Source organism: Orcinus orca, chromosome 9 (genome assembly GCF_937001465.1).
Source record: "Orcinus orca chromosome 9, mOrcOrc1.1, whole genome shotgun sequence".
Taxonomy (NCBI): domain Eukaryota; kingdom Metazoa; phylum Chordata; class Mammalia; order Artiodactyla; family Delphinidae; genus Orcinus; species Orcinus orca.
This window is the reverse complement of record NC_064567.1, coordinates 109,181-121,223: the sequence shown is the minus strand read 5'-3', so window position 1 is coordinate 121,223 and position 12,043 is coordinate 109,181. Positions and strand designations below refer to the sequence as shown.

The 12,043-nt window shown below is 46.3% G+C and overlaps 1 protein-coding gene across 4 annotated transcripts in view; it reads right to left on the bottom strand.

Moving 5' to 3' along the window:
• Positions 1-1,226, bottom strand: part of VIPR2 (vasoactive intestinal peptide receptor 2) — a 66,061-nt gene extending 64,835 nt beyond the window's left edge. For 2 of the 4 annotated variants that reach the window (XM_049715183.1, XM_033408356.2), the window contains exon 1: positions 1,029-1,225. In XM_049715183.1, coding sequence (XP_049571140.1) covers positions 1,029-1,091 — 63 coding nt within the window. In that variant the 5' untranslated portion in view covers positions 1,092-1,225. Of the gene's footprint in view, positions 1-1,028 lie in introns of all 4 variants that reach the window. The other 2 variants (XM_033408354.2, XM_004281237.4) reach the window with 2 other exon arrangements.
• Between the last annotated feature and the right edge of the window lie 10,817 nt (positions 1,227-12,043).

Genomic DNA, 12,043 nt, shown 5'->3' with positions numbered 1-12,043 from the left:
AATTAGTAGGGAGGTTCTTATCCTCACAGCATCCCTCTGAGGGAGGAAAGACTTGGTCTGCCTTCACACTAGACAAGGGAGTTTGGCAACCCTGAGGGGTGGGCTAGGTTCATGCCCTCCTGGAACCCAAAATATCCTCAGCAATGACAACTTTCTCTAAATAGCTCCATCCTTGGCTCCACAACCTTAAGGGGGATATGAGTCAATACAGACAGTGATCTGGCCGCGATAGAAAATGCGAATGTGTACACACGCCAACACTGACTCCAGTCTGTCAGAGAGGGAAGCAAGAAATAGGGTTCACAGTTTTTGTGGTTTTTTTCCAAGGGTCTTCAAATAAAAGGAAGAATTGCTGAGAATCAAATAATCTACAAATACACTCATTTAACAAATTTCTATTCAGCATATCGTTTCTTCCGGTGCTCTTAAATAATGATTAAACAAATCAACTTTCTGTAGCTACATCGCGTCTCCCTGACACACACTGAAGCAAAACAAAAAGCAGCAACAGTACTAGGAGACGGAAGGGGAAGTAGTTAAAGACAAAGCTAACTGCAATTTCCCTCGGAAACGTGAGGCCTGCGGAGGTGACCAAGCCCTACCCACCACCCGACTCGGGCGTCCCTGGGCCCGAGAACCGTCCTCGCCGGCCACAGCCTCCGGGAGGACGCGGCCGGACCCGCTCCGCTGGGAAGGGCGTCGAGCAAGAAACTGGATCTTATTCCCAGCGAACCCGGGACGGTGGAGGGGACAGAGCAAACGCATCCTCCCAGCCCGTCTCCAACCCGGCCGGCCGGGGAGCTCGCTTCTTCGCGCTCGGCGGGGACGGTCCAGAGCGTCCCCGGCGGCCCTGCTCCCTCCCGCGAGCCCGGCGGGCGGGTGGGGACCCCGAGACCAGCCCCGCTCCCCGCGCCCCCAGCCCAGCCCGCGGCCGGTCTCGGGAGCGCAGCGCAGCCGGGCGCGGGGGCGCTCCCTCCGGGGAGGGCGGCGCGCAGGGCAGGGCGGGCGGGGGCTGGGGTCGCACTCACTGGGGCGAGCAGCCAGCCGCAGCAGGTCAGCAGCGCGGGCGGCAGCAGCGCGGGCGCCCTCATCCCGGCTCCGCGGCACGGACCTGGGCCGGGCAGCCCGTGCGCAGCGACGCGGCTCCCGCCTCCCGAGGTCCTTGCGCGGCGCCCGGCGGCTGCCGACAAGTCCCCTGCCCGGGTTGTGCCCCGAGGCTGCCGCTCCGCCCCCGCGGTACCCCGTCCCCGCCCCGCGCTCCCCGCGCCCCCCGCCCCCGAGCTCCCTTCCGTCCCGGCGCCGGGTATCCGCCCCACGTCCCGCCCCGCTCCCTTACCGCCCCCTCCGTCGGTATCCCCTCCCCGCGCCCCTGGCCCCTCCCTCGTAACCCCCGTGCTGGGCTCGCTCCTCCCGACAGTTCAGCAGCGGGTGAGGGGTGCGCACAGGTGGGCGTGCTGGGCCAGCACACCTCGGAGGAAGAGGTGGACGGGAGAGCGACTCGGGAGGGACCCACTTTGGGGTCAGAGACCGGCCCTTACTTGTGTCCTTGTTAAACAACCTAAAGACCCCCAAGAAGGTGGCAGGAAGAGCATGTGGGCTGCCTTGGAAGCCACTGGAGTTGGTTGGGGCAACCGAAAACTTAGAAAAAGACGCGTGGAGTGCATCTTGGTGGGGGCAGACTTGGCGCGGTGGCTGGTCTTCAGTCCTGCCCGTGTCTCCCCCTGCTGCAGAGGTGGGCCATGGGTGGCGCCGGCTGCAGGGGCCTTGGACCCGGCCTCATCCCACACCTGCCTCGGAACCTCCGGAAGGATAGTGTGGCGTAAAAGCCAGTAGTTATCCAGCACAAGGAGAAGCGCTGGAAATGAAAAATAAAACAGGAAATTTTGTTGTGGTTTTAACTTTTTATTTGAAAATAATTTCAAACTAACAGAAAAGTAAGACTAGGACAAAGGACATCTTTTCACCCTTTATTTAGATTCAGCTATTGAAGTTTTACCTCACTGGCTTTGTCATTTGTATTCTCTCTGACCACACTCATGCCCCAATAGATCCATCAATAACTGTGTCTGTCTGTCATCTCTCTATCCATCAGCCATTAATCCTCTATCTATCACCTATCATCTGTCTTTCTGTCTGGTGGGGAACAGTAGCAGAGACAGGATTTGGACTCGGGCTGAGATCTGGACTCTGGGTATGCAGCTCGGGATCTGGAAGCTTATTGACTCTGGATCCAATTTGACAAATATTTCTTTTACTCACTATTTGAAGCTGGACAAGCAATGAACTTTGAGCCAAGTGCCTGTGTAAATGAGAGTGGCGATACCTGCTCCTCACCTCGAGGGTCAGGTTGCAGTGAGAATCTAGATTCTTTATGTGTGTGTAAATACTGTGCTCTAGTCCAGCAGATGGGGGTGTGTGATTGCGAGAAAAAGTGTGGTAAGAACGAGATACAGGCAAATGGGTGGGGAGGAGGGAAGGGGGTAGGGAGGAGGAGGGGTGAAGGGGGAGGAGGAGGAGGGAGAGGAGGAGGAGGGGAAGGGAGAGGAGAGGGGAAGGGGGAGGGGAGGAGGGGGAGGGGAGGGGAGGGGGAGGGGGAGGAGGAAGGGGAGGGGAGGGGAGGAGGAAGGGGAGGGGAGGGGAGGAGAAGTCCATTTTTCCTGGGAGGAGCTTGGTGGAGTGAATGTCTAAATGGGACTGAAAAATGGTTAAGAGTGAGAGATCAGAATGGAGGGAGACAGCATCTCAATCAGATGGAGCACCTGGACAGAAGCCCAAGGGACAAGGATTGTGCTGGGCGCATCAGAGTAAGAAAGATGGTCAACTCCGGCGGCCTGGGGCCCTGAAAGACAATCTTCACTCAGTGGAAAGCAAAATCTGGATTGTATGAGAGTAGAAACTTTTAAACGCTGAGAATGCACAGCACAAGGTTCTTTATAGTCTGACTGTTCTTTCCTTGTTCGGAATGGATGTTAGGATGGGTGGTACTTATATTTGTCAATTAAAGGTTACTCTGTTTCTTTTGGGTAAATGGCCATTCTTCCAAGAATTTTTCCACTTCCCCTTGCAGGGAGTGTGGTCTGTGTGTACCCAGGGCTTCTGGGAGAAGGGCTCCTCTGTGGGTGCCTGATGTGGTGGGACTGGTGGTCTTGTCTCTGGACCTCTGTCACTGGCCCCCTAAGGTGTGGCAGCCCCCTGGCTGTGCTGTGCTGATGTCTGCGGAAGCGTGGGTCCCTGCCCCCTCTCTGGTCCCAAGGACCCCACTTCTGTCTCCTGCTTCTGCGGCCTCTTCTGACCTGGACCACGCGGCCCTGGACACCAGCACCTGCCTGCCTGTGTTCTGAGGCCCCAGGTGGGGCGGACCCTGTGAGGCACTTGTCAGTTGCCCTCCTCACCCTCCTGCCTGGACACCCTCGCCCCTCTCCGCTCCCATACCTGCGGCTTCCCCGGGTTTCCAGGCTGAGCTTTGAGGGGAGAGAACCAAATCTCTGATGGTGGAAGCTGACCCCACATGTCAGAAGCCTGGAAACCTATGGATTCAGTGAGAGAAGCCTTGGGCCTTCGTGATCAGGAGAGTGAAATCGCTTCAGAAATAAATGCCTTGCTGGTACTTTATACTTTGTCCAAAAGAGGACGGAAGCCTCACATGACTCTCTGAGGTTCGCCAGGTCCCTCTGCTCTGTCTGGATGAGTAATTCTGGGACCACGTCAGCTTGGAGGGAGGGGACATGCCCACAGCCCCCAGGTACATCTTTAACTTGTACCTATGAAGAAGCACAGCATTTGCCTGTGTCCCTCTTTTCGTGTCTTTTGAAAGCTGGGAGACCAGACTTCAATGAAAAATTTACTTCTTCCTCCCCCTAAAAAAGACAGGGGAGTTGGAGCTTTAAGTCCTTTGCCCACTCACAGCTGTGATTGGGGGGATGTGCAGGCGGTCGGGGGAGCACTCTTCTGAGCTTGGACTCTGGCCTTGTGCCTCGTGGGTTCCTGGAAGAAAACTTAGAGCGTGTCTTCTTTGGCTGTGTCCTGGGTCCTATAGGCACAGGGCATCCTGGCCCCTCGGTGGCCCCAGCACTCGCACTACAGTGTGGCACTGAGCTGGTGTCCCACGCGTGCTTGTCACATAGACTGAATTAGATCCCCAGGCCATGGAGCAGAATTCCTAATACGTGCTTGGCCTCCTTCTCAGGATGATTATGAAGATAAAATCAAATACCAGCCATGGAAAGGCTTCACAAACATTTTTTAAAGTATACAGATGTGAAGCGCTGCCTTGGGGATGGGCCCCTCTTGGCCCACTGCTGCTCTGTGCCCACCTCGGCACTCACAGGCTAAGCCTGGGCTCTGGCCTCAGGACAGGTCAGCAACCCGCTTGACCTGCTCATCTGCCCTGTGTGGTTTCCAGCCCCTTCTGTTTTCAACTCTAACCGACCTGTCCAGTGAGACGGATTCATTAGGGCAAAGCTCCCTTACAGCTGCATCCCTGCAAGATCCCAGTGGTCCTGGGCCCTTTTCTAGTGACAGTCTTTCTTCCAGACATGAAAAAGCCCAGTACTAGGGATGGCAAAGCTCTTGACTTCCTTAAAGGTGAAAGGTCTCTCGCCACAACCCAGTCCTGCCGCAGGCCCTGAAACTGCGGTTAGGAGCTGTGGACAGCAGTGTGAGCGTGAGGTGGGGCATCTCTCCTCTGCCCCCTCCACTGCCGCAGGCTGGGCGTCCTCCAGGGTCAAAGGGAGGGTGGGAGGCGTCAGAACGCCCTACTTACTGGTACAGCTGGGGCTGCTTTTGTGAGTTCCTCAGGCCTCTCCTGACCCAGCGTCCTGCAGCCCCTCAATGCAGAGGGAGGACGCCTCTTAGGATGCCTGCTGCCCCCAGAGGTTTCCCTTCCGTCGGGATCAGCCTCCCTCCCCAGACAGTCCTCTCAGGAGAAGACTTTCAGATGGTCCCCGGTGCCGGCATCTGGCTAATGAGAAGAAAAGCATATCCTTTGCTTTGCCAAATGAGAAGCGGGCTGCGGCAGCTGGGCAGCCCGCCAGCTGTGGCCTCTCCTTCTGACTCCCAGGCCAGAGTCAGAGCCATCCCTTCCGCCCGCAGAGGACTCAGGCCGAGCTCCCCAAATGGATCTTGAGGCCCCTCCACTTGGTTTGAGGGTGGGAAAGTACGCCCAGCACCTTTATGGAGAAGGGAGATGCTGAGCCCAGTGGACGCTTGCTGTTGAGAATCCCCCCTGCCAGAGCCTTCTCTAACCAGCCTGGAGGTGGGTCCCGAATGGAGCTCACAGACCCTCGGGCTCACGCCCCTGGCAATATGCTGTTGACGGTCTAGCCCCTCAACTTGGATGTGGGGGACTTGATCATAACTGTGTTGGCCTTTGGGCTTGAACACTGACATAACTGGCTGAGCTGTCCCGACGTCTGTTACATTAACTCTCAGGCCCGCGGCCCGGAGGCCTTCAGAGACATCTGGAGAGAGACCTGTCCTCAGGGGTTCCCAAGAGGAAAGGAAGCAAGGTCGTGGTGTATGAGACGCATCTGGCAAGTTGTGGTTTTGTAAACAGACTTTATTTTTTAGAGCATTACATGTTCACAGTAAAACTGAGTGGGAAGTACCGAGTTCCCATATCCCTCACCCTTCCACACACATTTTCCCTTTATTAACATCTTGCTCTACCATGGCACGTTGTTAAAACTGATGAGCCAATGTTATTATTAACTAAAGTCTGCGGTTACCGTCGCCATGTTTGCCTTTTCCACAATGGCATGAAGCTGGACTCAGCGTGTCGCCTTTTCCCATTGGCTACTTACACTTAATAAAATACAATTAAGTTTTCTCCATGTCTTTTGGAGGCTTCACAGCTCATTTATTTTTAGCACTGAATAATATTCTAGTATCTGGATGGACCACAGTCTATTTATCCACTCCCCTACTGAAGGACGTCTGGGTTTCTTCCAATTGGGAATAAAGCTGCTAAGATAAACAGCAAAGTCCTACAGTACAGCACAGGGAACTATAGTAAATATCGTGTGATAAACTATCAATATAATGGAAAAGAATATGAAAAAGAATGTACATATGTATGTATAACTGAATCCCTGTGCTGTACGCCAGAAACAAACACAACATTGTAGATTAACTATACTGCAAAAAAAAAAAAAAAAAAAAGATAAAGCTGCTAAAAACATTTGTGACCATGTTTTTACGTGGACAAAAGTTTTCAATTCATTTGGGTGGGTAAAACCTAAGGGGGGTAACCGCTGGATCGTATGGTAAGAGTACGTTTAGTTGGTTTTTTTTCGGTACGCGGGCCTCTCACGTAGCGGAGCACAGGCTCCGGACGCGCAGGCTCAGCGGCCATGGCTCACGGGCCCAGCCGCTCCGCGGCATGTGGGATCTTCGCGGACCGGGGCGCGAACCCGTGTCCCCTGCGTTGGCAGGCGGACTCTCAACCACTGCGCCACCAGGGAAGCCCCAAAGAGTACGTTTAGTTTTGTAAGGACCTGCCAAACTCTTCAAAAGTGGCTGCACCGCTTTGCGTTCCCACCAGCAGTGGATGAGAGTTCCGGCTGCCCCACATCCTCGCCCGCAGTTGGTGTTGTCAGTGCTCTGGATTTTGGACATTCTAATGTTTGTATAGTGGTGTCTCATTCTTTTAATTTGCATTTCCCTGATGACATATGAGGTGGAACATTTTTTCATATGCTTATTTACTATCTGTCTATCTAATTTGGTGAAATGTTTATTCAGATCTTTTATTGATTTCTAAAAATTGTGTCATTTGTTTTCTTATTGCTGAGTTTTAAGAATTTTTTGTACGTTTTGGATTCTAGTCTTTTATCAGATAAGTGGTTTGCAAATATTGTCTTCTAGTCTGTGGCTTATCTTCTCATTTTCTTAACAGTGTCTTTCTCAGAGCAGAAGTTTTTAATTTTAATAAAGTTCCACTTACCAATTTTTTCTTTCCTGAATTGTGCTTTTGGTGTTACATCTAAAAAGTCATCACCAAACCCAAGGTCACCAAGATTTTCTCCTATGTTATCTCCTAGGAGTTTATAGTTTTGCATTTTACATTTAGGTCTATGATCCATTTTGAGTTAATTTTTGTGAAAGGTATAAGATTTGTGTCCAGAATCACTTTTTTGCACGTGGATGTCCAGTTGTTTCAGCAACATTTGCTGAAAAGACCAACATGAATTGCTTTTGCTCCTCTGTCAAAGATCAGCTGACTGTGTTTGTGAGGGTCTATTTCTGGGTTCTCTATTCTGTTCCACTGATCTATTTGATAATTATTTGTCAATATCATCTGGTCTTGATTACTGTAGCTTTATCGTAAGTTGTGAAGTCTGGTGGCATTAGTCCTCTGATTTGGTTCTTCTCTTTCAGTATTGTGTTGGCTATTCTGGGTCTTTTGCTTCTCCATATACATGTTAGAATCGGTTTGTCCATATCCACAAAATAATTTGCTGGGATTTAAATTGGGATTGCAGTGAATCTACAGATCAAGTGGGGAAGAACTGACATTTTGACAATATTGAGTCTTTCTACCCAGGGACATAGGATATCACTCCATTTGTTGATATTTAGTTCTCCTTTGGTTTCATTCATCCGAATTCAGTAGTTTTCCTTATATATAATCTTGTACATATTTTGTTTGATTTACAGATTTATATCTAAGTAGTTCAAGATTTTTTGTGCTAATGTTACTGGTATTTTGTGTTTTTAATTTCAAGTCTCAATTGTTTGTTACTGGTATATAAGAAAGCAATTGACTTCTATATACTAAGCTTCTTTCCTGTAACTTTGCTGTAATCACTTATTGGTTTCAAGTGATCTTTTCTTCTTGTTGGTTCTTTGGGATTTCTACATAGACAATGATGTCACTTGTGAAAAAGACAGTTTTATTTCCTCATTCCTAATCTGTATACCTTTTCTTATCTTGTTGCATTAGCTAGGACTTCCAGTATGATATTAAATAAGAGTGGTGAGAGGGGACATCCTTACCTTTTTTCTGATCTTAGCAAGAAAGCACCTAGTTTCTGACCATTAAGTATAATATTAGCTGTAGGTTTTTATTTTTTTCCTAGATATTCTTTATTAAATTGAGGAAGATCTCCTCAATTCCTACTTTGTTAAGAGTTTTCATCATGAATGGGAGTTGGGTTTGTTAAATGCTTTTTCGGCATCTACTTTATGTGAGAATATAATTTTTCTACTTTGGCCTGTTGATGTGAAAGGTTATATTAATTGCTTTTCAAATGTTGAACCAGCTTTGCATACCTGGAATAAATCTCATTTGTTTGTGGTGCATAATTCTTTTTATACACTGTTGAATTTGATTTGCTAATATTTTGTTGAATATTTTTGCATTTGTGTTCATGAGCGATATTAGTCTGTAATTCTCTTTACTTACGATGTCTTTGTCTAGTTTTGTTATTAGGGTAATGATGGCCTCATAGAATGAGTTAGCAATATTTCCTCTACTTCTATTTTCTGGAAGAGATTGTAGAATATTTGTATACTGTCTTCCTTAAATGATAGGTAGAATTTACCAATCAATCCATTTGGACCTGGTGCTTTTGTATTGGAAGGGTGTTAATTATTGATTCAATTTCTTTAATAGTTATAGACCTATTCAGATTATCCATTTCTGTCTCTTTTTTTTTTTTTTTTTTTTTTTTTTTTGCGATACGTGGGCCTCTCACTGTTGTGACCTCTCCCGTTGTGGAGCACAGGCTCTGGATGCACAGGCTCAGCGGCCATGGCTCATGGGCCCAGCCGCTCCGCGGCATGTGGGATCTTCCCGGACCGGGGCAAGAACCCGTGTCTCCTGCATCGGCAGGCGAACTCTCAACCGCTGTGCCACCAGGGAAGCCCTATCCATTTCTCTTTATATGAGTTTTGGTAGACTGTGTCTTTCAAGAAACTGGTTAATCTCATCTAAGTTATCAAACTTGTGGGCACAGAGTTGTTCATAATATTTGTTACCCTTTTAATGTCCATGGAATCAATAATGATAGCCCCTCTTTCATTTCTGATATTAGTAATTTGTGTCTTCTCTCCTTAGTTAACTCACAGAGTTAACTTGCCTAGAAGTTTATCAATTTTATTGATCTTTGCAAAAAAAAGCATTGGGGTTTCATTGATTTTTTTCCTATCAATTTCCTGTATTCCATTTCTTTGATTTTTGTTCTAAATTTTATATTTATTTTCTTGTGCTTATTTTGGGTTTAATTTGCACTTCTTTTTCCAGTTTCCTAAAGTGCAGGCTTAGATGACCGGTTTTAGAGCTTTCTTCTTTTCTAATGTATGCATTCAATGCTGTAAATTTCCCTCTAAGCACTGTTTTCTCTGTATCTTGAAAACTTCATTAGTTGGATTTTATGTTCATTTAGGTCAAAATATTTTTAAATTTCTCACAAAACTTCTGTTAGATCCACATGTTATTTAGAAGTATGTTGTTTAATCTCTCCAGATTTGGGGGTTTTCCAACTATCTTTTTGTTACTGATTTCTAGTTTAATTTCACTGTGGTCTGGGAGCACACATTGTATGATTTCTATGATTTTAAATTTGTTAAAGTGTGTTTTATGGCCCAGAATGTGATCTATCTTGGTGAATGTTCCAGGTAACCTGGAGAAGAATGTGTATTCTGCTGTTGTTGAATGGCATATTCTATAAATGTCAATTAGATCCAGTTGATGGATGGTGTTGTTCAGTTCAACTATGTCTCTACTGATTACCTGCCTGCTTGATCTGCCAACCACTCACTGAGGAGTATTGAAGTCCAACAGAAATAGCAGATTCAGCTACTTCGCCTTGCAGTTCTATCAGTTTTTGCCTGATGTATTTTGGTGGTTTGTTGCTATGCACATACACATTCAGGATTGTTATATATTCTTTCAGAATTTACCCTTTAATGATTATGTAATGCCCCTCTTTATTCTTGATAATTTTCCATGCTCTGAAGTCTGCTTTGTCTGAAATTAAAATAACTACTCAAACTTTCTTTTGATTAGTGTTAGCAAGATGTATCTTTCTCCTTTCTTTTCCTTTTAATCTAGCTGTATCTTTATGTATTTATTTATTTTAAATTTATTTATTTATTTATTTTTGGCTGCGTTGGGTCTTCATTGCTGCACATGGGCTTTCTCTGGTTGCGGCAAGCAGGGGCTGCTCTTTGTTGCGGTGCGCAGGCTTCTCACTGCAGTGGCTTCTCTTGTTGCGGAGCATGGGATCTAGGCGCGCGGGCTTCAGTCGTTGTGGCTCACGGACTCTACAGCGCAGGCTCAGTAGTTGTGGCGCACAGGCTTAGCTGCTCTGAGGTCTACCCGGGGGGTCTACCCGGACGAGAGCTTGAACCCATCATTGGCAGGCGGATTCTTAAGCATTGTGCCATCAGGGAGTTTCTTGTACACAACCTATAGTTGGGCCTTGTTTTTTTTTTTTTTTTTTTTTTTAAACATCTTTATTGGAGTATAATTGCTTTACAATGGTATGTTAGTTTCAGCTTCACAACAAAATGAATCAGTTATATATACACATATATTCCCATATCTCTTCCCGCTTGCGTCTCCCTCCCTCCCACCCTCCCTATCCCACCGCTCCAGGCGGTCACAAAGCACCGAGCTGATCTCCCTGTGCTATGCGGCTGCTTCCCACTAGCTAACTGCCCTACGTTTGGTAGTGTATACATGTCCATGCCTCTTTATCGCTTTGTCACAGCTTACCCTTCCCCCTCCCCATATCCTCAAGTCCATTCTCTAGTAGGTCTGTGTCTTTATTCCTGTCTTACCCCTAGGTTCTTCATGACATTTTTTTTTCTTAAATTCCATATATATGTGTTAGCATACGGTATTTGTCTCTCTCTTTCTGACTTACTTCACTCTGTATGACAGACTCTAGGTCCATCCACCTCATTACAAATAGCTGGGCCTTGTTTTTTAATCAACTCTGACAATCTCTGCCTTTTAATTGGTGTATATTAAGATCATTGATATTTAAAGTGGTTATTGATATAGTTGGATTAATCTACCATTTTTGTTACTGTTTTCTATTCCTTGCCTTTTTGGGGTGTTTTTGTTTGTTTTTGTTTTTTGGTCTTCCACGCTCTTCTTCTCTGGTTTTATTTTAGCATTTTATGTGGTTTCATTTTATCCTCTCTTAGCATGTCAATTATACATTTTTAAAATTACTTTTTAGTGATAGCCCTCAGTATATAATGCACATTTACAACTATTCAAGTCCACTTTCAAATAATGCTACATTATGAAAGAGGACACATCCCTGCATGGGTGTAACCACAAGACGGTCAAAACACAGGGAAAGAAAACTCACTGAAGTCAAGAGCTTTGGGTTTGCATCCCAGATGGGGACTGGCATTACTGTGTGGCCCTTCTCTCTCAGGCCGGGGAGTCTCCATCTGTAAGATAAGAAAGTTGGCCAAGACAACCTCTCAAGCCCTACTCTGGTTCTAACACTTTGAAATTTTAACAAGTCTTTTGGGGGAAACTGTTAAAGTATAGAAGTGTCCTTCTGAGTAAGTTTTATCTCACAAAGTTATATATATATATAAAAACCCAACAGTAAACCAAAAATAACACAAGTACCTTATAACGAAGTATCCCACATAAATCCTTCTGTCCTTTATAATTTGTCATTCAATTTACTCATCCATCAGCTATAACAAAATACACTGTTTCTTTTACTGTTTTGAGCAAATTGTTACTTGTTAGATCAATTAGAAATAAAAATAACTAAAAGATTTTATTTTACCTTCAGTTGTTCCTTCTTTAACACTATTCTTTTCTTTATGGAGATTCAGATTTCTAACCTATAATCTGTCTTTTTTCTGAAGAATTTATTTTAACATTTCTTGCAAGGCAGGACTGTTTCCAACAAACTCCCTCAATTTTGCTTATCTGAGAAAGTCTTTATTTCTCCTTTACTTTTGAAAGTTATTGCTGGAAACAGAATTCTAGATTGATGGGGTTTTTTTTTCTTTCAAAACTTTAAATATTTCCCTCTACTTTCTTTTTGCTTGCATGGTTTCT